The sequence below is a fragment of the Dermacentor variabilis genome, chromosome 10 (assembly GCF_050947875.1).
Source record: "Dermacentor variabilis isolate Ectoservices chromosome 10, ASM5094787v1, whole genome shotgun sequence".
In the NCBI taxonomy this organism is placed as follows: Eukaryota; Metazoa; Arthropoda; class Arachnida; order Ixodida; family Ixodidae; genus Dermacentor; species Dermacentor variabilis.
Genome location: NC_134577.1, coordinates 5084691 through 5112241, shown reverse-complemented (window position 1 = coordinate 5112241; position 27551 = coordinate 5084691). Strand labels below are relative to the sequence as shown.

Here is a 27551-nt window from a genome sequence, read left to right as displayed (position 1 = left end):
ATGTAGGCTCTTTATTATTTAGTAAGCATGCACCTGTAGTGAAGAGGAAGCTTTCTACTAAGCGTCCCCTGGCATCACAACGACAACCTCCCCAAAGAGTGGTGTGTGCATTAAAATCTCTGACGACAATATAAGGTTCGGGTAGTTCATTCATAAGGCTTTGGAATTCTGTTTTTAAAAGATGGTAGTTCGGGGGGATGTATAGTGAGGAAATTGTTACCAGTTTATCAAACAGTATCGCACGGACTGCAACTGCCTCTAGGTGTGTTTTAAGCGGTAATCGGTGGCAAGCAACACCCTTATCTACAATTATTGCCACACTGCCAGACGAGGCAAGGGCGTCATCGCGGTCTTTTCGGTAAATGGCATACTGTCGGAGAAAGTTAGTGTGTGAAGGATTAAGATTTGTTTCTTGGACACACAGCACCCTTGGATTGTACTTATTTAAGAGTTCCTTGATGTCGTCTAGGTTGTGAAGCAAACCCCTGACGTTCCATTGTATTATCTGTGTATCCATAATGTATGTGTCTTGTGCTGTGTGTCTAAGATTATATAAGCTCACGAGACCTTTTCAGGCCCCTTGATACGAGCTCTCTCTTTCTTCCCGGCGCGCTCGAGGGAGCTGCGCAGTTCCTTGGGCGTCTGAGATGCCGGATTTGTGCTTGTATCCATCACCTCGTCTGAGGCGGTGGATACTGCCCGCGGAGCAGGCACTTTCGCGGGAGTGGTGGGCCGATCTGCACGGGCAGTGGCCCTGGGTACAACAGGCCCGGAGGTCTGCTGGCCCTCATTTGCGGGCGATGGAACAGCGCTGGCTGTCACAGTCAGGGAAGCAGATGGCGTGACCGCCGTCACTCTCCGTGTGACTTGGGCGGCCGCCGAATGATGTGGCGCTGCCCCTCGGCGCGCCACATCGGTGTAGGAAGGACTGTTCTGATTGTTGGAAAAGAAGCGCTTACGTGCCTCTGGGAAAGTCAGATTTAGTTTCACTTTGAGTTCTATTATTTGTTTTTCTTTTTCCCATGAAGGGCAGGATCTCGAGTAAGCACGGTGGTCTCCTTCACAGTTGGCACAGTGGGTTGCTGAACTGCAAACGTCAGAAGGGTGTTCGATGGAGCTACACTTGGCACAAGTCGCACGCCCTCTGCAGGTTTGTGACCCATGCCCAAAACGCTGACACTTAAAACATCGACGCGGGTTTGGAATATATGGTCTGACACGTAGCTTGCAGTAACCGGTCTCGATTGATTCAGGAAGAATGCTGGTTCCAAAAGTTATGATAATGTGCCTAGTTGGTATTTATTTGTCATCTCGTCTTATTTTAATCCTTTGCACATTGACAATGTTCTGCTCTTGCCATCCTTCTAGTAATTCACTTTCACTAAGTTTGAGAAGGTCATCTTCTGAGATGACCCCGCGCACTGTATTCATCGTCCTGTGTGGGCCTACTGAGACGGGAATGTCCCCGAACGCTACAAGTTTCGAGAGTCTGTTGTACTGTGGCTTGTCGCGAACTTCGAGAAGATCACCGCTTCCCATCTTTGTTACTTTATACCCTGGGCCTATTGCTTCAGTGAGGGATTTGGCTACAAGAAAAGGTGATATCATTCGGACTGTCTTAGTTTCGTGTTGACTGTGAACAATGTGGTATTTGGGAAAGGACTCCTTAGGTTGCATAAAAAAGCTGAATGGATCATCGGTGCGCCCCCTCTTCAGGGAGCGATCAGGCATTGGGGGAAAAGCGTTTGCCATACAAAGTTCGGAAATTCGGCGGCGATGGTTGCCACCCACCACCGAGTCCAATAAGGGGACGCTACAAGCTCGGGAGAGTACCTGCAGACGCCAGCCATGCGTCGCCGCTATAACCTAATATAAAATACCCAAGTTTGGATAATTACACCAGGTTAACCCTTGCCGCCAAGAACACGGAAGCGAGAAGAAGTGGTAAGGAGACAGGAAAGAAGAAACAGCGAGAGAGAAAGCAAAGGATTGAAGCGGGGGACAGGAAAAGGCGACTGCCGATTTCCTCTAGGTGGGTCAGTCTGGAGGTGCCGTCTATGTAAAGCAGAGGCCGAAGAGGTGTGTTGCCTCCGCCGGGGGGGCCTTAAAGGTCCAAACACCTAGCATCGACTCAACCTCCAGGATCCCCCTTTCCCCAGACACGGCTAAGCCGCGCACGGCTACACACGGGAGGGGCCGACCCTCGTGTGCTCGGGTACGTGGTGTCGCAACACACCAAACGCCTACTCATGCAGACGCCCCTGCGGGGCCCTCAAGTACTTGTGATTTTGCACTCTTGTCATAACTTCACAAGTACAGCTTGAAGTTGCATCTTTGTGTATGTATATAGTATGCACACACACAAACACACACACACTCTAAGCTCTCCAATCCCCTGTCTACCTCTACCATGTGACCGGCTTCCCACACTTCACAAACACACTTTTTTTTCCATTTTGACACTCCTAATGATAGCGATTAAAAAAATGAGGAATGCCTTTCTTTTATTTTTCTATGTTTGCCTCTCTCGAAAAGGAAAATTGCCATCCACACAAATAGCTGCCCAAAGCTACGAAGGAAACCCATAGGGGTTTCCTTCGTAGAAAGGAAGCTACGTAGTTGAATAATTCATCTTGGCCCTTTGTAGCTTTGTGCTACATTCGGGTGGATGATAGTTTTTCCTTTCAAGGCACTTCCTTTACCTTGAAGGATTCTGCATAGCTGATTTGCAATATTTGCTTCCTTGCATACTTCTGTATATATGGCTGAAATATTTTATAAGCCAAATGCTTGCTACAAATTTATGAATATGAATTTAACAACACAGATAGAGAAAGCGTATACCTACATCACAGGCAAGTTTAATTGTCTTGACTCAAATATTTCATTTCATTTATTTACCCTAAGGGCCGAGAATTGGGCATTACATAGGGGGATAACAACAACAAGACTTCAAAGGGAGGTTATAAGCATCAAGATCGAAACACAATATAAAGAACAGAACTGTTTTCAGCATTAACAAGATGCACTGCATCTAGCAGACGCATGACATAATTTTTATACAATGCAATAACACAAGATCAAACTACAACACTTTTAGAATAATGCAACAAATACATGACAGTGACCAAATGTAGTAAGGTCCTCAAGCAGGATAACATGATTGTTTAGAAAAGATCAGCTGGTATTAATTATTTGATTAATATTTATTTATTTATTTAGCATACTTCCAAGGCCCGAGGGCATTACAGGAAGGAATGGTAAATACAAAATTTGCACAGTAAAAGAGAGAAAAGAATACAGTTATAGCAAGCAAAGACACATTAGCAAAAGGTTTTATGAATGGCAGTCTTGAAGCTGTTGATGTCGGTGATGGCGGCGATGGAAGTGGAAGGTGGTTTCATTCGTTGCTAGTCCTTCGAATGAAAGATTTTCTGTAGGTATTAGTCCAACAAGATGGCACACCAACTTTATAGTTATGATCTGAAGGTGATGACACGTAGACGGGAGTGGAAAAATTATCTTTTAAAATTTGATTATAATGATCTATTCTGTGGAACAATGAAAGGCGTGAGCATTTACGACACAAAGATAGTTCAGGTAAGGAAAGTGTTGCTTTCACTCATGATACACTGGCATGCCGAGAGCAATTTGATATAATGAAACGTGCTACGCAATTCTGGTCGGATTCAATAATTCCTAGAAGTGTAGTGTTTTTGGGGTCACAGATAGCGCATGCGTAATCTAATTTAGCGCAAACAAGAGTTTTATATAGATGTAGTTTCACTGATGAAGGTGCTTGGGAAAAATTGTGTCGTAAGTATCCCAGCATGCAGTTTGCATTGTTAGTGACATAGTTAACATGTACGTGCCAAGAAAGATCAGAACTAATGTGTATGCCGAGGTACTTGTATGAAGTCACAGGATCTATCTAGTAGGATGCCGTCAAGAAAATACGCGCTGCCAACAGTGTGGCCCCATTGAGACATTCGCATACGTTTACACTTCTTGATGTTAAGCTGCATCATCCATTTATTGAACCATGAGGAAGTCTTCTTGAAGTTCATGCTGATCAGAGGGTTGGGCAAGTTTTTTTTATAGGGAGCGCAATCGTCGGCAAATGTTTCATTGATGAAAACATGATGCAGTCAGGGAGGCCATTAATGTAACTGAGAAAGAGTAAGGGCCCCAACACTGATACTTGTGAGATGCCGAATGACACAGGCAAAAAGGTAGATGAACAGTTTTTAGCAGTCACAAATTGGGTGTGGTCAGAAAGAAAATCTTCAATACAGTGGAATACTTTGGTTTCTAAATTATGCTTGCTTAATTTAAGAAGTAAGTCATGCATCACCCTATCAAAAACTTTAGTGAAATCCAAGAATATGCAATCAGTGTCAAAGCTGATGTCGTTATTTATAAGGAGATCATTAGTGAAAGATAATAGCTGCGTTTCACAGGAAAACATTTTCCTGAAACCATGCTGGGAGTTAGCGAAGAAAGAATTTTTCTCTAGAAATTTGATTAAATGAGAATAAATAATGTGCTCAAGAAGCTTACATGGGATGCTTGTAAGCAATATGGGTGTGTAATTATCGGGAAGATGTACATTATCTGACTTATGGACAGGAACCACCTTCCCTACCTTCCAATCACCAAGAATTGTGGAGCACTCTAAAGATTGAACAAAAATGTTGGACAAGATAACAGAGGAGTACACGTCAGTCATTTTCAATATTTTTGATGTAGTTGAATCACAGCCGGACAAAGATGAAATTTTAAGATTACTAATGAGTTTACTAATGCCTACAGAATCAATGATTATGGGACCCATAGGAGGAAAGTTATGGTCGCAAAAACATGGAAAAGAAACAGGCGCAGTTTTACAGAAAAAAGAAACAAATGCATCGTTAAACACTGAGTAGTACTGTGGAGGAGGGACTAAAGTATTACCATCGCGTGCAAGTTGGATGTGACGATTCTCCGATCCACTGACAATGTTCAAGAACTTGCGCGGGTTAGTTTGCAACATTTCCGGTAAAGTAGTGTTGAAAAACAAATCCTTGGCATGCTCTATGCTCATATTGTACTGCATGTTTACTTGGAAACAGGCAACCCAATGATCGGGGTTATTGGTTCGCTTAGCACAACAAAAAAGACATTTATTTTTGTTTAAAAGCCGTTTTAGAGCAGTAGTAAACCAGGACGACCGTGGGTTAGAAATTATCTTTCGCTGTGGTAGAAATCTTTTAGCAATAATTACATAAATCGGTAAGATTTGTAAAGTAGACAAAACTGGTGCTTTGAGATGGCGACTTCCACTTTTTTTTTACAACAAAGATATAATTTTACAAACGAAGCATAAATTTGATTTTGTACAATAATAATGAGCAACATACACTTTCTTCAGGGAAAATTTTAAATATCATTGAAGCATGCCTGACCAATCGTGGAATCTCCCAGGAGCAGCAAACCTTTGTTCCATCCTCCCTGAGCTAAAGGGACTTCTAAAGGCCTCTTACAGGAACCTCTTCTGTTGCTACTCAGCAAACAGCCCTTCTGCTCAGATGGCACTGTTATTACATGGCAAAGGTTAATGTCATGTGAATGACCTTTCACCACCCTCTCAAATGTAGTGCTTCAAGAACATTCACTCGACGAAATACAGCATGGCAAAAATTTAGCTTTCAAGTAATGGACACAACCATGGGAAATTAATGCATGTCTCTCTCCTGTTCTGTCCTATCTTATAGCACGTAATTTTCTCCGCGCTACTGCACCAACTGGCCCAGTAACCAACTATTCTGAAGCTATATGCTAGCAGAACATCTTTCGGACCTAGTTGGTTGATGATTAAAGACTGATATGAGATGGGAAACAGACAAAACAAACAGCAGAAACATTAAGAAAGCTTGAACACAAGCTACCAACTGTTTTATTGAAATGTAGGCCTTACAATATAACCAGAAGAAAGGACAAAGGAAATGTCCCTTTAGGAATTATAAAGTGCTTCCTAGATAAATCCCAAGCAACATTATCTTTTGGCGTTGTTTGCATATGTGTAAGAGATTTTTGTCCCTGTATAGAATACAAGGCCTACGTTTCAAAAATACAGTTGGTAGTTTGCACTCAAGCTTTCTTCGTGTTCCTTCTCTTTGGGTTGGCTGTTTCCCGTTTTACACAATAAGTCCTTAATACGGTAGCATATTCGACAGACTTGGCTCTGCACTGTCAAGGAGTGTAGCTTTTTTTTTTTCATTTCGATAAAGATGAATACAATTAGGTCATGCATTTTTTTTTTAAGTCATGGAATTATGTGTACGTCTGATATAAGATCAGCATTAGAAAACGTTTTTATGAGTACTTGCTCCTTCCAAGTTTTAATACCAACAAGAGTGGGGGCATGTTACCCAGCTTCTATCAGTGTTCAAATGACTGGGATCATAGGTAGGAATTACGCGGCGAAACCTGGTGTTGATACACTTTACAATTAATACCCAAGTGGCTTGTTTATTGCTGATACTGCGATCACTAGTGCCCTTAACCAAGGATGTATATTTGAAGAATTCGGTTCGGGCTGACCGTTGCGAACCATTTTTACTTATAAGCATGTCACAGGTACGTCCGCGATTCACAGGCCCCGCAGGAGTCTGTTACAAAGCCGTTTCAGCATCTAAATTTCAGCAACATAGCAGCGAGATCGTCTGCGTGGCGGTGCGTGGCACTTACGTCTCCAAAGGCCTGAATGCTCTTGATGGCGCCGACCACTTTCTGATGATCCACGTCCATTACACGGGCCAGCTTCAGAGAGTCGCAAGCCCCATGCTCGGCGACGTGCTTCAGAATGCTTTCCACCAGGTCAACCATATTTGCCGCTGACGTTTATCCTTGATGCTGCAATCCGTTGACAGAGCGCGAAGTCCCGCCGCGACCGAACTCGCTACGGGTCGCTCACAACACACTAACCGCCGTGACAAAGGATGGCGAAAGCTTATGATCGTGTATTATACACGCGGGAGGCCACGCGACAGGTCCCCCTGAGCGCTGCTACTGCAACGTCACCGGCAGAAACCACGAACGAGCTGTCACAACTTTCCTCTCGCTAGCTCTCTTAGCGACTCACAGTGCAGATTCTACTACAAAAAAACCAAATTTCTTTCTCTATGGCCCAACTGTATAACACAGCAGTGGGTGGTGGGTCGAGTTCGGTCGAGTTGGTTCAAGCGAGGTGCAGGAGCAGACGCCTATATAGAGAAGGGAGACCACGAGGGAGATTCTTCTGGGGAAACATGGAGGAAACTACCATGAAACTACCATCTACCCTTCCACCATAGAGCTACGGAGCCTTCCACAGCATATGTTCCACAGTGCAACGAAAATAAAGATAGCGGTGGCGTTGTGAACTAAAGTATGAAACGGAGAGAGGGCGCGGGCAACATCGAACCAATTTGATGCCAAGTATAGAGTTTCTAAATAAATACCCTAGAGGGAAATGTGGCGCAAGTGTCTACGGGCATAGAGTTTACATTTCTACGGGGGTTCTCATGAGCGTTGCCTTTGCCACAACCATAGAGTTGCCACAACCTACAGCCAACCTACGCGGGAAGCGTGTGTCTATTTGTCGTACAAAAATCCCTCACGTGACCTGATTCTAGGTGCCTAGGCACAGCATCGTTTAGGGATTTTTGAGAAGGCGCATGCTGGCGCCGAGCGACGCTGTGGCGTGTTCGGCCTCGGCGTGATCGTTCTCTGGACCGCGCGTTGTTCGACATTGCTCATGTGATTGTACTGTACGTGCGTTGCTTGTGTGTTGGTTGTAGGTTCTGTGTTACTTGGCCGAAAGCCGTGAGTAGTGGCGGTGCGGCAGTGCGGCTTTGGTCTCGGTGAGCTCTGACAGTAGAGAATCTGCGTTGTGTGACCCGTGCTTTCTTGAGAACCTGGCGGTGGTGACATTGGAAATATCGAAGTGGCCTAGCGCCTCGGCAGCGAAGTTTTGCGAACCGCGGTGTGGCGTCGCCGTGTCTGACTTTTTGCTTAACGGACATCGAGGGATGTGCTGCTTGCTGCAAGTCATGTAAATGCAACCGCATCGACCGCCCACTGTTCAGCGCTGAATGCGTGTTTGGTGTGCTGTGCTTGAAACGAGTGGTGCAGCCGTGCAGCGGGGGTGGCGGAGGAGCAGTGACTTAGGGGCTCCATTTGCGCGTTCACAGACATGTGCTTCTGTTTTGATCTTATTAGCGGCTGTCGCGGGATTGTGGTGTGCTAGCTCCTTGCCTACTATGAAGTTTACGATGCTAACAGACAGTATGATCACGTTTTTCCGCGCTATATGTCATTTGCATGACGGCCGAGTTGAAAACGAGACATATGTCTGTGTTCTTTGCGTTTGTGTGTTGTAAATGACTTTCTATTGTGGAAGTTCTGGGAGTCTTATTACGCAAGGAGTGCGAACGTAAACACAAACACATCTGTGACTGAAATTTTGAATGACCCATAATACCCTTTACGACTGATAAGCGGACTACACATCCTGTGTAAACCAGCTACCGTATGTTGCGACGCTCTTCCGTGTGGTAGACTGATGCATGGTGCGCGTTTATTTCTGTACTGTTGTAAAAACCATTTGTTTATTCACTCAATACAAATGTACGGCTTCGCCGCAGTACATTTTAGTTACGCGGTGAAGCATACTAAAAGTGGGAGGGGGCCGCTATCAGCCAGCATAGTATGTCCACTTTGGCGACCTGAGAGGCGGCAGATGCGCGAGTGTATAATTAAAGAACTCCTATTATGTCCAGTGACAGTGGCCCCTTTTCACTTATAGTATGCTTCACCGCAAAATATTAGTGTATTGCGAGAAAGATAATCGTAAAAAGCCTAATTATGCAACGTTTCTTTCGTAGCTTGCTACACCGCAATACAGGGGTGTAAATAAGCATCGTGCAGTAAAGCATCAGGGTGTCTACCAATCGGGGAAACCGGGAATTCTCAGGGATTTTTAGTAGTCTGAAAAAACTCAGGGAATTTATGCCTCTATCAGGGAAAATTAGCTGTAATTTTATTGAGAGGGTTGAAAATCGCAGTAATGCTGGCTCGAGTAACAAACAGGAATCGTAACGAATCGTCTTTGACGCCCTGTCGTCGGCTGGAGGAGTTGCCAGTGTAGAGTTAACGGCCGACTTTCCGGATTCCCGATAATTTGGACTGCTTCGCGGCACCACCACGTACCCCATAGAGTCAAGGTATCAGAACGTATGAAATTTCGGACGCAAAAACTCTTTGCCGTCCGATTTTCCGGACGTTCTGCATGACCGCAGGTCCGAATCAGCGTTAATCAAAGCCACCACCGCTGCCATTTTGATTACCTCGCCGCCTCGAACCGGCGCTATCGCATGCAGATTCGCTGGCAGCCGTAGCCACCACTGCGGCAACCATACGCTTAGCTGCTTCGACATTCGCTATTACGCTTCTTGCCGTTCGGTGCCGTGTTTCTTCGTTTCTCCGCTGTTAGCAATAATTTTGGCTTCGAAGCTTGGAAAGCACGGCGCATTCCATAATGCTGGTTCCTGAAAGTTAGTTTCACCTCAGTACAGTTATGTGACGCGGTGAAGCTTAAGCGTGGGAAGGGGCAATTATCACGGGACACAGTATGTATTTCTTAATTTTACACGTGTGCACCCGCCCTCTCCTGTCACAGTAGGAGCACCGCTATGCCTAATAAGTGTACTGACAGGCATTCACAGCTTTTCCAGATGTGCCTGTGTCGATTTGAGCCCTTAAAGGGAAGCTGAAGAGTCTGTCGAATTCAATAAAACGCTCATATACGTATGCGGGAACCTTATGAACCATGCACGTAAAATTTTTGGGGGGTATTTTTCACTTAGGAACGAACGACATAATCGCCGGTTAAAATTGCGCTGTCGCTTCGCCCCCCGTCGAGTGCCGCGCGCTGCTGCCCACGCTGACGATGCGAGCGGAGACCGGAAACCGCGGCGTAGTGACGTCAGCACTGGTGTTCTGCTCCTTCGCAGTCTCCGCGACCGTGCCTGACCGCGCTTGTTTCTGCGTGCGTGTCATCATAATCTGCCTCGCTCGAGCCTGCATTCCTTTGTTTGTGTGTATGTAGAGTGGTAGTTGACGTGCGCAGCATCAATGGAAGTGGTGGGCTGATCATGCCGGTGTTCTGTGCAGCCTACGGTTGCACGAACACCAGCGGCCGCGATGATGTTCCATTACTTCCCGCAAGACGAAGCTTGTAGCTAAGTGGGAGGTTGCTGTGAATCGAAAGAATTTCGAGCGCTCAAGGACAACAGTGCCGTGCTCTAACCACTTCCGTGATGACAATTACTACCAGAGTTTATCAATAATGCGTGAATGAGTGAGAGTACGACTTTCTGCTAGCAGGCTTTCTAAGCGCAGCGCGAAAAGGTCGGGGCAACGAATGCACAAAAGTGAGACAGGTGCAGGCGGACGGATGGTAACTGGTCTTGGGAGATCTTATAAATACACAAACTCGTCCAAACCTAGATTTTGATTTATTGCTAGTTCCTTCATGTGAGCACATTGAACGGAAGGTACATGTTCATATCCCACCCCTGACGCAGGTTTCGTCGCAAACCGCCGTTAAGTTTTCTATTCGCACGTGTGTTGTGAAACAGCCAACATGCAGCTACCATAATGCAGTGCAAGTGTAAAGTTTTCATCTTTGAAAGCCGGCGCACGCCAGGACGCTGCGCTCCCCCTCGCGGACAGAGAGAAACCGGCAGTCTCACATAGCTGAAGGAATTCACCGCCTTTACAGCTCCGGTTACTAGTAGCGTGTGGATGGCACACTGATGAAGGCCACTACACATGCTACAAGGGCTGGAAAACTTTCCCCGCATGTAAACCATCTGTGTAGATTGCTGAGAGCTTTGAGGCAGCGCACAAATGCCGACGATCGCATCCCTCCTTACGTTCCACGAGGAGGCATGCAGGGACATAACAGTACAGTTGTTTTCCCAGAAACGAACTCACTGGATCGCTGAATACAGCTTTGCAAAAAACATACTCTCCAAAGAACATTTCTAACACAAGGAGATGCTAACACTTTGCTTTCGTTCGCGTCAAAAGTACTGCTTGCTACCAGCATCTTTTGCTTCTTGGAGAGGCCGGCTACGTATACATGTAGGGAGCAACGCCGAACTCCTCGGAGAAATGCAAGCTCTTGAAATTTACCATTACCGTCTCGCCAAACCACAGTGCCAAACCGCCTTGCGCCGTGCTTCATGTGTGGCGGCAGCGGCCGGTCCGGACGAACTCCAATGTTGACGTGACGAGGTGCCCGACCAATCACAGGTCGAAACGAGGCGCGCGAGCTGCCCGAGTCTGCTGCTGCACTTTTCGTCGAAATAAAATGTGTTTGCGCTTTCTTTTGCTCAAATTCGATGCGATATTCGAATTCTGAGGGTTGAAAACCATTACGTACAGCTCTTCACTCATTTCTTCTGGAAAACTCTTCAGCTTCCCTTTAAGAGCAGTAAAAGACATGCATTTATTTTTTCGGACTGCCTGATTTTTCGGAAGTTCTCGTGGCCCCTAGGGTGTCCAAAAAATTGCACGTTGACTGTAAACTGACCAAGAGTATGCTTCAAATGGTCCGTAGTGCGAACACGCGACAAAAGGAGCACGAGAACAGAAAGGACCGACGCATTGAGGAATGAATGGGGAATGAAGTACACGAGCGCTTCTTTGGAGGAGCCTGAGCTCAAAAAACACTCTTGGCTGACGCCGAGATGCAGGTTTCCCTCATACAAACCAAAATAAACTCTTTAAAGCAGTAAAACACTGAGGCGTCGTGCGTGGGCTGAGAGTATGTCAGGACAGTTGAGGTTGACTTACGAGCTGTTGAGATAGACTCTCAATTGTGACAAAATTCGGGCCTCATACCACTGAGCTTGCTATCAGTTGGTTTAAATAGCTCCTATTCGAAAATATTTGCTTCTGTATGCATCTCCTTTTTATCAGTATTTGAGAATGTCTGACTCAATTGCAATTTCTTTCAAAGACATTTTATTTGCTGTGCATTTTACTAACCCCTCCCTTCCATTCTTTTTTTGAATAACATAAACACTATTCCTTAGTATTCAAATTGCATTAAGTCGGTTCTTTTAAAAAAATTTTTTCATATGCTTACTAAATAGTGACAGCATCAGGCGATATGGTTCCAGCCCATCTTGACATAAAACATAGTTCTGTATCACTCGGGGAATTTCACAAAGGCACTCGGGGAAAACCTGGAAAACTCAGGGAATTTGGAAATGTCAACTTGGTACACAGCCTGAGCATACTAAGAGTGGAAAGGGCACATAGGTTTACACTGTGCTCATTATTTTCAATTGTGACATAATTTGCAAATGCATCTGTGCTTGTGGTAAGCTTCATTGACATTTCTTTGTACATTACAAATTCCTATTTCAGGGAAGCTTACTGAAGCACATTCGCCATTTTGTGACATCATTCACCTTCAATGCAGGAGCACAATGCGGATTCTTGCCTCTGCTTTTGACTGGACTGCACATGCTCTTTGAAAACTGATTCATTGTTCATAAGTGCACTGGTACTTTAAACTGGAGGGCTGAAGTTGATATGGAAGCACAATTTTTATCAAGGGGACAAGATGTTGCCGAGCTGGTTGCAGCACAGCTTTTTTTTTTTCTTCCAGGCACCTTTTCTACTTGAAGCTTCAATTGCAGTGTTTCAAGCCTCTTTGAACCAGCACATAGTGTATATAAAAATTGGACACTAATTTGAACAACACCTAAGTTCATGCCTATCTATAGTAAAAAGATGTAGCACGACCACACAAAACAAAAGAAGGGGCTGAGCTGCAGCAATATTAAGTGTTAAATGGTGCTTTATCCTTTCCCTTCAGTTCTTGTGCTTTTTATGGATCCTCTGCAGTAACCACGCGAGTGCCGAACTTGAGCTTGTTGGTTTCAAGTCTCATGGTTGTTACTAACAGAACAGTGTGCTAAATGAACAAGGGCTTGGAGGCATCCATTCACCTTGCTTGCCTCATGGTGCTGCTTCATAAGCACCGTGAGCATCCAGGCCAACTAGGAAGGGCGGTTTGTTGCAATCGCTTCTGAAATGTATTGCCACCAAACCAACAGTGTTCTCGATGACAGCTTTTGGACAGTAGAATGCTTGCACCCAGAAAAGTCGTAAGAAGGAAGCATTCAGGATGTGCAAAGTGGGCTTTTGAAGCTGGCAGCATTACTGAAGGGGCTTTGCCCATCTGCCCTCTTTATGGATACACAAAGATGATTTCCCCTTTAAGAGGGATTGTTTCAGAGGTTGTTACATGGCAACAGTGTTGGGTGTTTAGTAGCTTGTCTTTGCCCACTGTTAATAATCTGTTCCTTCTCCACTGCCCCTGTGAAGTGCCTACTTCTTGGACACAACGTGCTCTCCATGCATGCATGTATTTTTAGCTTGCAAAGACATCTATTACCCCTTGCCTCAAGCTGGTCCTTGCTGATGTCACCCAAGAAGGCATTGGGGAGTATGGCAATGTACACTTACACAACACTGTTGATACCAGTGAAACCAAATTAATGGAGCTGCTGTTCTTTTTTTGTCCACTCCATCCTGGTTAGTTACAATAAGCAATGTCCGAACAGAAGGCATATGTAGTTGGTTGTGCACAGCCTGCACACTAAGACTTGTTGGCATGTTATGACCTTAGCACAGTGTTTATATATAAAAACCTTCTGATGTGTTGATGACTTCCTTCTCTTTATCATACTTTGACTCATGGAGCCAGCAAGTGGGTCAACCAGATGTTCAACAGGCTTCCCACTAGTTTTCCCAGAGTCTCCTTTACCAGGGTGCTGCTCATATATATGTTTTCTTGACCTTGCACTGTACTTCAACCATGGCCACACCTACTGAGATCAAAAATGTGCTGTACATCATGTTGCTCGAAACTCGTGACATATGCTACAAGCAGGGTGTCTACCAAGTTGAAATTTCCAAATTCCCTGAGTTTTCCAGGTTTTCCCTGAGTGCCATTGCAAATTTCCCTGAGTGATGCAGAACTATGTTTTATGTCAAGACGGGCTGAAACCATATCGCCTGATGCTGTCACTCTCTAGCAAGCACATGAAAAATATAAAGAAGCGCCTTAATCCAATTTGAATACTAAGGAGTAGCTAGTGTTTGTGTTATTCAAAAAGAGAATAGAAGGCAGGGGTTAGTAATATGCACAGCAAATAAAGTGTCTTCGAAAAAAATTGCAAATGGAGTCGGACATTCTCAAATGCGAATAAAAAGGAGATGGATATAGAAGCAAATATTTTCGAATATGAATATGAGCTATTTTTACCAACTGATAGCAAGCTCAGTGGTATGAGGCCCGAACTCTGTCACAATTGAGATTCTCTCTCAACAGCTCGTAAGTCAACATCAACTGTCCTGACATACTCTCAGCCCGCGCACGACTCCTGAGTGTTGTGTTTCACTGCTTTAAAGAGTTTATTTTGGTTTGGATGAGGGACACTTGCATCTCGGCATTAGCTAAAACTTTATTTTTTGAGCTCAAGCTCCTTCAAAACGACGGCAGCAAGCTTCCTTTCCCGTTTATTCCTCAATGCGTAGGTCATTTCTGTTCTTGTTTTCCTTCCGCCACTCATTTGTCCCAAAGACTATTTGAAGCATCTTGATCAGTTGCACAGTCTGCGGCCGATTTTTCGAACTCCCTAGGGGCCGCGAAAACGTCCGAAAAATCGGCCAGTTGAAAAAAAAATAAATGCGTGTCATTTAGTGCCTTTACGGGCTCAAACCGCCACAGGCACGTTCGAAAACGCTCTGAAGGCCTGTCGGTACACATTAGACATATCGGTGCTTGTACTGTGACTGGAAATACCGGGTGCACGCGTGTATAATTAAGGAATACATACTGTGTTCCGTGGCAATAGCCCCTTCCCACGCTTGTTATGTTTCACTGCAATACTTTTGCGTATGCTTCACCAAGTAACATTTCTGTACAGAGGCGAAGCTGACTTTCAAGAACCGGCATTATGCAACGCACCGTGTTTTCAGAGTTTCTAAGCCAATCGCGAGGACCACAAAGGCGGAGTCCGTGCCATTGCTGACAGCAGCTAATTCTTTCAATAAAAAACTCGGCATCCAAAGGCAAGAAGCTTCATAGCGAACGTCGAAGCAGCTAGGTCTAGCGTTGCCGCAGTGGCGGCAACGGCTACCAGTGGATCTGCGTGCGAGAGTGCCGGTTCGAGGTGGAGAAGTAATCAAAATGGCAGCGGTGGTGCCTTTGATTATTGCCGTTTCGGACCTGCGGTCACGGCAAAACGTCCGGAAAATCGGAAGGCGAAGAGTTCTTGCGTCGGAAATGTCACACGTTCTGATACGTTGACCCTATGGGATACGTGGCGGTGTCGCGAAGCCGTCCAAATTATCGGGAATCCGGAAAGTCGGTCGTTGACTGTACACTGGCAACTCCTCCAGCCGACGACAGGGCGTCAAAGACGATTCATTACGATTCCTGTCTGCTACTCGAGCCAGCATTACCGCGACTTTCGACCCTTTCAATAATATTACCGCTAATTTTCTCTGATAGAGGCCCAAATTCCCTGAGTATTCCCTGACTTTTTCCAGACTACTCAATATCCCTGAGAATTCCCGGTTTTCCCGGTTGGTAGACAACCGGTACAATGCCTTGAGGAACACCCTCATCATACTGTACGGAGCTTCGCATTATAAGTGCAATGATTGTCTGCAGTGGCGTAGCAACAGGGGGGGCCGGGGGGCCGTGGGCCCCGGGTGCAAGGGGCCAGTGAGGGGGGGGGGTGTCATATACGTCTGAAGACACCCCTCTTTCCGCCGGCTACACCCGGGGAGGGGGTGACAGAAGACCTATGGGCCCTGGGTGCCAGACGACCTAGCTACGCCACTGATTGTCTGCTGGTTTTTCAGTGTTATTCCTGTCCAGTTTGCTGAAAGCTATGCCGAGTGTTTCAAATGCAAAAGACTGCTGGAGGACAAGAAGTACATAAAACAAAGGTCGCTATAACCACATATGTCACACAATATGAAAGAAGGGCACTGAGTGTACAGGCGGTTTACTTCATATCCTACAAGCTTGGTTCTCCCTCTGCAAGTGAGTCAACTCAACTTGCCCCAAAGACATGGCCTGTGACAAACTATGTGCCAGATGCTGTGTCCCCTGCAAAGCTGAAGATGTGTACAAGATCCTGACACCCTGCAGCAGCTTCTACACTGGGCAAACAGGTATAAAAACGACTGCCTTTACTAACATGCTAATAACATGAAAACAGGCAGAAATTTGGCTATTCATTGGCCCCAACTGCAGGTGCAAGCTACTCTTCCACCAGGTGTGTGTTGTTCACAAGAACTGGATCTATACAAATGCAGATAAGAACAATGATGTTTGAAAGTGGTAGAGTTGCAGTATATTCTGCACAAGCAGTGCTACCTGCACCGCTGGTACCTTATAGTCACAATTTATGGCTGCACCACCATGCAAAGGCACTATTCTTGAATTAACTTCTCTTTATTATATTTATGGTGGCCATATATTTCAAATGTCACATGTGTCATGCCACCAGCAGTGGGTAGCAACCTTTCAAGCTTGGCCACCCAGGTAGCACAAAAGAGATACGTAACGTTTTCGTAGCGTTTATCCAAGACGATAAAAACGGGTTAAAGAAGACACGAATGAGAGAACTTCGGCGGGAAAACGTCGTATATCTCTGCTAATGTCCGGCTTAATTACTTTCTTGAGACTATCTAGAACAGGTCTGCAAGACGTATTCGAAAAGCTGGTCTAGAAATAGGATTGGGAAAGACACAAGTAATCCCTTTGCCAAAACTATTCGTAACCAATTTCTAAACGTTTTTAGGACGTTATCAAAAAGCTGGTCTAGAAGCGGTCTTGAAAGGTTTACGATCATCTGAAGCTAATTTTCGCGGGTGACGGGCGCGATGAGACATCGTTGTTCAAAACACGCGTTTAGTTTCGCCTCACGCGACTGGCCTATGCCGCGCAGACGTCGTCAGCCGCACCCGTTGGCACGGCCTAGGCCAATCGCGTGAGGTGAAACTGATCGGGCGTTTCGAACAACGATCTCCAATCGCGCCCCAGGTGAGTAGAAGCGTCGGTGTTGACTGTAAGAGCCATGGCACAGTGCCAAGCACTGTTCCCCGCATGGCCGGCGCATCGTCTACCAAGTCGCACGAAAATGAGCCTGTTAGGAATAATAAATCCTTAATAGCGCCTTTAGTAAGCTACGATGCTTACAACCACAATGGGAATGACATCCTGCAAGGAACAAATGGCCACGTCTTGGCAGGTGGCCAGACCAAGCCCTTCATGCCAAGAGTGCATGAAATGAGAACATTGTGACAAAGCAAGAACACTATTAAAATATAATGCTTATGCAAGGTTCGAACAAACTGTGTGAGAAATGCAAATAGAAATAAAAGTACATCAACAATGACAAAAGTCGCAGAAAGGATTCGTAATGAACTCGAAAGTGAACATTCACTAGCACATAAACAAAATTCCAAGTACACATACAAAAATGAACAGAAAAACCTGGAGTGTACTAAAGTGTCTAATTTATCATAGTAAAGTGCGCGTGCTATTAGATGGACTAGAGTTATGCAGAAGTGACATCGGAGCGAATCGAAGAATTCCCAGGTAGCACAAAAGAGATACGTAACGTTTTCGTAGCGTTTATCCAAGACGATAAAAACGGGTTAAAGAAGACACGAATGAGAGAACTTCGGCGGGAAAACGTCGGATATCTCTGCTAATGTCCGGCTTAATTACTTTCTTGAGACGATCTAGAACAGGTCTGCAAGACGTATTCGAAAAGCTGGTCTAGAAATAGGATTGGGAAAGACACAAGTAATCCTTTTGCCAAAACTATTCGTAACCAATTTCTAAACGTTTTTAGGACGTTATCAAAAAGCTGGTCTAGAAGCGGTCTTGAAAGGTTTACGATCATCTGAAGCTAATTTTCGCGGGTGACGGGCGCGATGAGACATCGTTGTTCAAAACACGCGTTTAGTTTCGCCTCACGCGACTGGCCTATGCCGCGCAGACGTCGTCAGCCGCACCCGTTGGCACGGCCTAGGCCAATCGCGTGAGGTGAAACTGATCGGGCGTTTCGAACAACGATCTCCAATCGCGCCCCAGGTGAGTAGAAGCGTCGGTGTTGACTGTAAGAGCCATGGCACAGTGCCAAGCACTGTTCCCCGCATGGCCGGCGCATCGTCTACCAAGTCGCACGAAAATGAGCCTGTTAGGAATAATAAATCCTTAATAGCGCCTTTAGTAAGCTACGATGCTTACAACCACAATGGGAATGACATCCTGCAAGGAACAAATGGCCACGTCTTGGCAGGTGGCCAGACCAAGCCCTTCATGCCAAGAGTGCATGAAATGAGAACATTGTGACAAAGCAAGAACACTATTAAAATGTAATGCTTATGCAAGGTTCGAACAAACTGTGTGAGAAATGCAAATAGAAATAAAAGTACATCAACAATGACAAAAGTCGCAGAAAGGATTCGTAATTAACTCGAAAGTGAACATTCACTAGCACATAAACAAAATTCCAAGTACACATACAAAAATGAACAGAAAAACCTGGAGTGTACTAAAGTGTCTAATTTATCATAGTAAAGTGCGCGTGCTATTAGATGGACTAGAGTTACGCAGAAGTGACATCGGAGCGAATGGAAGAAGTAGTTGAAAAATGCAAGAGTATGAATTGGATGGTAACTGCCTCCAAGCAATGTTACCAGTCATCTAGAAGCTTGAAAAGAGCACAAAAAGAAATACCACCGCATACCATCATAAAACAATCCTGTGACAGAAATAAAAAAAATGGGAACAATGCAAAATTGGAAATATTGCCTTTAGGATATATCAAAGAAGGTAATGGCGAGAAAAATAACCATACAACAAAAAAGCAATAAAGTGAAATTAGTACAGAATACTTAAACGAGGGATTCAGTGTAACAAGTGAACACTACTGTAGTACAGCGAACGATGAGACAGTAATGCTGCATCTTGCCACTCCAGAACGTGAGAAATGAATATGCAAGCCTCATATTAGAAACTTACATAAACATGGAAATAAAATGGAATGCACTGGAAGCTGCATTTGTGTAACAAAAGAAGCAATGGTCATAATAAATAGTAAGTGTTTTATCTAAAAAGCCCTTTACAAGAGGCAAAATTGTACCTCTCTGGCAAAAATAAAGTTGCAACGAATAATTTGCAAACCAGCAAATACATTAATTAGCACACTGACATGTCACACTTTGCGCACATCTCCAGTCTCCTAAAGTAAAAAAAAAGCACTCTGAATGAGAAAAACGTTTAACACATGTAGCCCAGAGCAAATTCTTTGCCAGTTCACTCACACTTTCCCATCCAAAAACATTTGCCACAAAGTCCAGGCACAGTTCCACTGATGTTTACCAATTCACCCCCACTTTCCCGTCCAAAAATATTTGGCACACAGTCCAGGCAGAGTTTCATAGATAAACAGCTTGAGAGCACCCTACTGATTATTGTGCAGTCCCGCTGCTGGAAATAGAACTGCCGCACATGCTGGTAGTGGTTTCAATCTAGACACAATTGCTGCCCTGGACAGGTATGTTCAGATATCTGCACTGGTGCTCCATTTTGTCGAAGTAGACACATTGATGCACTACGCTGGTAATTGAAATGTTTTGAATGCACAAGTATTGGCTTCACCAGAGAGACTTGCCCACATACCACCACTGGCATATACATGCACTTGCTCTTCACTCAGTAGCATTGAACTTAAAGTGTTCCCTATGTGGGAGCCATGGGTAAAACCGGTGTCACACGACCACTCTCGATCGCGATCAAGCCCGATTCGAATCGAAATTATCGATGCGACTGGCTCACTCTCGTAGCTTGCGCAGAGGAGCCATCACGACCGAGAAATTTGATTTGTAACGGACTGGATAGCGGCTAAAAGAGCCCCGTGTGAAACCGGTACCAAATAATGCACAGACGTACGCTAGGAAAATGTGTTGCACAAGGACAAAGAACTGCGACATGCCCTGTTGTGCGAAGCGCGCGAACAGAACACATGTATATATATATATTAAAAAAAACTGCGAGAGCGCTTCGCGAACTCCATGCGCACACATGGCACCCGCACGAACTCGGCAGGCCGCCGTAAAGCGCGAAGGGCGCACAGCGTACATTCCGACACATGTCCCAAACTGCAAACAATCGTACTACCTAAAGCATACAAGTTATTTTATACCAAGGGCATACTCGACTCACGTATGCAGTATGCACAAGCGAGTTATGCAGCGTACATGCTGTATCCATTCGCCAAATAGTAAAATTGATAACAAGCACAAAGCTACAAGGGACTCAATACATTACTACCATTTGAGGCGTCAAATAAAATCGAATTTGGCCGTTTCATATATTGGACACAATATATGGACACATGTGGTACACGGTAATACCATGAAATACCCATCACGTGGGTAAAGGGGGCGAAAACACAATCGAGAACCTGAAGCGCAAACGATAAAAGCACGGTATGGTGCACGCAAAATTCTGTCAGTGCGCTGTAGCGCGAGGGAAGAAAATAGGGTGAGCACTTGACCTCACCTTTTGGGATACCGCACTAGTAGTGAATCATTAAAAAAAAGCCTGTTTGAACCAGTTCCCTTGTCTGCAACACTCTTGCTAAACGGGAGACTAAAATACCACGATGATGGCTCTATTGCGGAGATCGGCAAGGTGCGCACAGACAGAAATTTTGCCGCCTTTCTTCGCATTCTGCAAAATGCTTTCTTGTTAGGATCACGCATAGCGGCCGACCCCGACGCCAGGGACACACAGGCGCGATTTCGTCCCTCTAACTTTCGTCCTTATACTGCCCTTAACGCCTTAATTACAGCGTCAGTGAAAAGGCGCCTCACATAACATGACAATGAACTTGAAGAGGTGATTAGTGCCCTCCACTCCGCGCCCTCCAATTGAAAACACTACTGATTTCCAAATTAAACTACACAAACAGATCGCACAACCCAAACTAATCACAGAATGTCGTTTTCTTGACAGCAAAGCACTGCAACACTTACATGCCAAAGGGCAGCGGCAGCACATTCAGAACAGTCGCAAACAGACCATAGTGCCATGCGAGTGCGATAACGTAACTATGCCCGGCTTCACGAATAACGTGGCCGCCTTGATCACATAACAATTGAAAACACTACTGATTTCCAAATTAAAACCCCACAACCATATCGCACAACCCAAACTGATCACAGAATATTGTTTTCTTGACAGCAAAACACTGCAACACTTACATAGCAAAGGGCAGCGGCAGCACGTTCAGAACAGCCGCAAACACACCACAGCGCAATGCCAGTGCGGTGACGTGACGACGCCATGACGACGCGACTATGCCCCGGCTCGCCCGGCTGCCCGGCATCACGAATCACGTGGCCACCTTGGTCACATGATTTGACGACGGTATCGCCACCTTGCGCAAGGTTGGATCACGTTGATGGGTTGTTGAATATTTTAGAAGCCGCTAAAGAGGCTGACGCGCCGTGGCGTGGCGGTGGCGTTTTGAGTCGTTTGCAAAACGTATTCACCCCTCGTTTTTAAGCTGTCTGGCTTCCAACGTTATCAAAACGTATTCACCCCTCGTTTTTAAGCTATCTTGTTTGGAACGTCTTTGATGCGTCGATTTTGGTCAAAAATCCGTTTCAGACGTTGAATCCCTTAATACGACGTTTTCAAGACTTTGTGTGCTACCTGGGGGGTGACAGAGGAAAAACAGCAAAATGCTACAATCACACTCAAATGTAAAACAGCCTTGGACACAAAAAACCGACATCATATTCTTCAGAATGAAAGGGCAAGACTCCATCTAAGAACAGTCTATGGCACCACATACTTGACATGGTGTAAAAAATGTTGACATGCCCTACCCATAAAGAAAAAGCAACACACAGAAAACACGCCTTAAAATGCAATGTGCAGAGTCTGAAACCAAGAAAAAACAACCAGAAAAAGGTTTTGCTAAGTCTTTCAACGATTAAAATTGTCGAACTGTCTCATCACTTCTTAATGAACCTGAACAGCTGAAAGGGAAGGAAGGAAAAGCCACTGCTTTCTTACTTTTATTTTTTTCTCTCTACTACTATTCATGAGTATTTAAGTGCCTTAATAGCACTGCTAACATCCTACTGCAAAATACAAAATTGGGCAAGCTGTGGCATAAAGAAAATTGCAGTTTCACTCATAAAGTGAAACAATGATGCAGTAGCTGGTGAAATATGTGCAGGAAGCTTACTTCATGCAGTGTTTGTTGAAGTGAACACTTGCCAATACAAGTCGGTAATCTTCTTTAAAAAGTCAAATAAGTAAGAGTCGTATTTATTTGTGGAAGCTGTGCCTCCCAGTGTTGAAGTGGAAAGACTCGACTTTTCTTCCTCCTTTTTCCTATGTGGACTTGGCCACTGGTCTACACCAAAACAAACCTTTAGCTCCTTACTGCTGAATTCGTTTTGGTTTTCTCAAATCTATATTTGGGCTATGCATCGCTAGGTCTCGCGCTTAATCAAAAAATGAATCAATGAAATGAATCTATTTTCAAAGAGCATGTGCAGTCCAGCCAAAAGCAGGGGCAAGAATCCGTATTGTGCTCCTGCATTGAAGGTGTATAACACGTACCATAGTGGCGAATGTGCTTTAGTAAGCTTCCCTGCAATATGAATTCGTAATGTACAAAGAATTGTCAATGAAGCTTACCACGAGCACAGATGCACTTGCAAATTATGTCACAATTGAAAATAATGAGCACAGTGTAAACCTATGTGCCCTTTCCACTCTTAGTATGTTTTACTGCACAATGCTTATTTACACCCCTGTATTGCGGTTTAGCAAGCTACAAAAGAAAACATTGCATAATCAGGCTTTTTACGATTATCTTTCTCGCAATACACTAATATTTCGCGGTGAAGCCTGAGCAATGTACTGCGGTGAAGCATACTAAAAATGAAAAGGGGCCACTGTCACTGGACATAATAAGAGTTCTTTAATTATACACTCGCGCACCCGCCGCTCAGGTCGCCTAAGTGGACATACTATGCTGGCTTATAGCGGCCCCCTCCCACTTTTAGTATGCTTCACTGAATAACTAAAATGTACTGCGGCGAAGAAGCCGTACATTTGTATTGAGTGAATCAACAAATGGTTTTTACAACAGTACAGAAATAAACGCGCACCATGCATCAGTCTACCACACGGAAGAGCGTCGCAACATACGGTAGCTGGTTTACACAGGATGTGTAGTCCGCTTATCAGTCGTAAAGGGTATTATGGGTCATTCAAAATTTCAGACACAGATGTGTTTATGTTTACGTTCGCACTCCTTGCGTAATAAGACTCCCAGAACTTCCACAATAGAAAGTAATTTACAACACACAAACGCAAAGAACACACACATATGTCTCGTTTTCAACTCGGCCGTCATGCGGAAAACGCGATCATACTATGTGTCAGCATCGTAAACTTCATACTAGGCAAGGAGCTAGCACACCACAATCCCACGACAGCCGCTAATGAGACCAAGACGGGAGCACATGTCTGTGAACGCGCAAACGGAGCCTCTAAGCCACTCTGCTCCTCCGCCACCCCCGCCGCACGGCTGCACCACTCGTTTCAAGCACAGCACACCAAACACACATTCAGCGATGAACAGTGGGCGGTCGACGCAGTTGCATTTACATGACTTGCAGCGAGCAGCACATCCCTCGATGTCCGTTAAGCAAAAAGTCAGACACGGCGACGCCACACCGCGGTTCGCAAAACTTGGCTGCCGAGGCGCTAGGCCACTTCGATATTTCCATTGTCACCACCGCCGGATTCTCAAGAAAGCACGGGTCACACAACGCAGATTCTGTACTGCCAGAGCTCACCGAGGTCAAAGCCGCACTGCCTCAACGCCACTACTCACGGCTTTCCGCCAAGTAACACAGAACCTACAACCAACACACAAGCAACGCACGTACAATCACATGAGCAATGTTGAACAACGCGCGGTCCAGAGAACGATCACGCTGAGGACGAACCACGACCTACTGTATACAGTAGGTCGTGGGACGAACACGCCACGGCGTCGCTCGGCTCCAGCCATCGCACCTTCTCAAAAATCCCTAAACGATGCTGTCCTTAAAGTCCCTTGATAATTTGAAAGTAACGACACTCTTTGAACTCTGCCGCCGCCGCGCGACCTCCTCGCCTCCTCCTCGCCCCTTGTGTGTTCCCCCCCGCGGTAACCAGTTTTGCCCCCGTTTTTTCTGCACGCCGATTGGTCTCCCTGCCGTTGCCCTTGGAAACGCGCGTATCTTGGGTTTTGCTTGTGTTTTGCTTTTTCGTTCGCGCCATTTTCCTCCTGAGCACTGCTGGCTCGGCGTTTTAGCTCGGCGTAGCGAACGTTGTACGCCGTGTTTCCTGCTCTCTGTGCTAGCGCTATGCCGGGCTGTTGCGCATATGACTGCAGCAAGAAGCCTCAAGATGGCTATGCCGTTTTTATGATACCACAAGGAAAGCGTGACCGCTTGCGCAGGAAGCAGTAGCTGCGTGACATTGGCCGAAAGAACTTTATTCCGACAAAGAACAGCGTTGTTTGCGAGCTGAGGCGTCTTTCTTAGAGCTCGTAGCACAGCATCCCGTAATGCTGCATTTTTTTTGTTCTTCCGGCCTGCTCACCAGCGCTTTTGTTGCGGTTGTCCTCAGTACGCTTAATATTACCCTCGCACGTTGCTAACTGTTGTTATTCAGTCGGAAGTGCAGCATTATAGATTCTGCTTTGCGCCCTGAAAAAATTAGTGGCAAATATACCCGTATATTGCAGGTGATAAACGTTAGCTAGTCAACATTGTGTTGTTTTTTTTTAGTTTTAAGCCGAAAGCCTTTAGATCTCTAAATTTCAAGGTCGCGTTGTAAACTGGAAGTATCACGTGATCCAAGGAAGGCCAGAGGTGACCCAAATATGTCCACCCCTGTATGAGAGAATGATATCATTCTCACTAATGATTCATTAATTGGGTAATATTACACAATGAATCATTAGTGATTGGCATAAGGTGGATTAGGGAGGATTAATGTGATTAGAGTGTATTAAAGAAGATTAAGGTGGATTAGAGTGCGTTAAGAAGGATTAAGATGCATGAATAAAGATTAAGGTGGGTGGAGGAGGATTAAGGCGGATTATGGTGGATTACGGTGAAGGGTTAATGAAAGGGTATTAGGACTGATTAGGGTGGAATAGGGTGCATGAACTAGGATTAGGGAGGATTATGGTGGATAAAGGAAGATTAAGGTCCATTAATGTGGATTAAGAGGAATTAGGGTTGATAAAGGGGGATTAAGACCGATTAGGTTGGATTAGTGTAGATTAAGGTGGATTAGGGTGTATTAAGGTAGATTGGGACTATTAGGCAGGATAACGTTGGATTAAGGTGTATGAATAAGGATTAAGGTGGATGGAGTATTAAGGCGGATTATGATGGATGCGGATTGATAAAGGAGAATTAAGACCGTATATGGTAGGCTAAGGTGCATTAGGGGCGATGTACGTTGATTAGGTTGTATTAAGGTGGACTGGGAGTACTAAGCTGGATTAGGTGGATGAAGGAGCATTAAGGTGGATTAGGGTGGACTAAGGTGAATTAGGGTTCATTCAGTATTAAGACCGATTAGACTACCACAATCCTCCTAATGCACATTAATCCACCGAATCTACATTCATCTACCTTAATCCTCCTTCATTCACTTTATTCCACCATAATCCACGAGAGTCCTCCTTAATGCACCCTAATCAACCTTCATCGACCTTAATCTACTATAACCCTCTTTAATGCACTTTAATCCTCCTTAATCAACCCTACTGCTTCCTCATTCACTTTAATACACCCTAATCCACTGTATTCGTCCTTAATTCACCTTAATCCACATTCATTTACGTTAGTCCGCCCTAATCCTCCTTAATCCACCCTTATCCTCCTTCATTCACTTTAATTCACTTTAGCCCACCATAATCCTTAATGCACCTTAATCCTTCTTAATTCACTCTCATCCGCCTTCATGCACTTTAATCCACCCTAATCCACTATAATCGTCCTTAATGCACCTCAACGCACCTTCATCCACCCTAATCCACCTTCATCGACCTTAATCCAACCTTGTCCTCCTTTATGCACCTTAATCCACTTTCGTCAACTTTAATCCACCTTAACGCTCCTTAATACACCCGAATTCATCTTAATCCAATCACTAATCATCATTACTTTGCTAATAATTAATCATCTATGCGCGGCTGCACATGCTTTGGTTCGGTTCCCGCCTTTCTTCGGTCACGTGATATTTTCTGTAGCTCACAACGGGACCTTGAAACAGAGGTCTAAAGCTTTCGCTTAATAAACCACGCACAAAGGGATGTGTCACAAGCAATACTAGATCAGACGCACGAAGTAAAGCATCTGATCACGTGGCAGAAAAATTGTCTGGAGCATAGAACTCGCCCCAAAGCTCCCTTTACATCGGTATACGCCGTTCATACGGCTTTAAGAAAAAACCAACCTCCTCATAAACGTTGCCTTCAGCATTATCGATGCTGTTATTAGCATTTCTCAAAATTTTGAACCCCAGTGGGGCGCAACTGACCCAAAAGATCACGCCTCCATAGAATACTGCGGCCCGTCCGCGGGAGCCCAGGAGGAATAGCGTGCCGTGCGCAGCCGGCGGGTGAGGAGAATCGAGGAGGAAAGCGCCGTGAGGAGAAGAGTGTCGCTACTTTCAAATTATCAAGGGGTTTTACGTGAGCTACAATGGGAGCGGTTGTCCCCATAGAGTTTCCTACAAAATTACTAGAGGGAACTCTGGCGCTAGTGTCTACGTGAGCTACAATGGGAGCGGTTGTCCCAGCATGGGAATTATGGGAAGTACATGGATTTGCCTAAACTTCGTCCTTTTTGGCTTCAAACGGCTTTGTGACTTAGTAAACTCGTCATTTTCAACAGCACGTGAAAAGCTGTTTTAGCTTTATTATTACTCGAAAACATGTTTTGTTTAACTATGAGAACTTGTTATTGTGTGTACGACTACATGTTACGTAAAAAGTATCAGCGGGCCGCTAAAGTTGGAGAACAGACGACAAGGTTCGCGCTCGCGTTGAAACAGTTGGTCGTCTGTTCTTGCTTTTCTTCGCTTGGTCATGCATCGTGGGTGAGTAAAGATGTAATATGCGTGAATGGAAACATTTTATGAAGATTTTACTTTGAGAACGCGTTATTTGCGTAGCCATATCCACGTTTTAGACGAAGCCTCTTACAACACCAGCCAACACGAGCCTCGCAGACACATATACCGTCATTCCCATGACGGCACGGTGCCCCCTTAAGAAACTCCCATAGACGGTGGCGCCAGATTACCCTCTAGG

At 45.1% G+C, this 27551-nt stretch overlaps 1 protein-coding gene across 1 annotated transcript in view; it reads right to left on the bottom strand.

Moving 5' to 3' along the window:
* The window catches only part of alpha-PheRS (phenylalanine--tRNA ligase alpha subunit), a 98758-nt gene extending 91399 nt beyond the window's left edge, over positions 1 to 7359 (bottom strand). Inside the window, exon 1 of the mRNA XM_075671381.1 lies at positions 6730 to 7359. Within this exon, the coding sequence (XP_075527496.1) occupies positions 6730 to 6867 (138 nt within the window). The 5' untranslated portion in view covers positions 6868 to 7359. The remainder of the gene's footprint in view (positions 1 to 6729) is intronic.
* Between the last annotated feature and the right edge of the window lie 20192 nt (positions 7360 to 27551).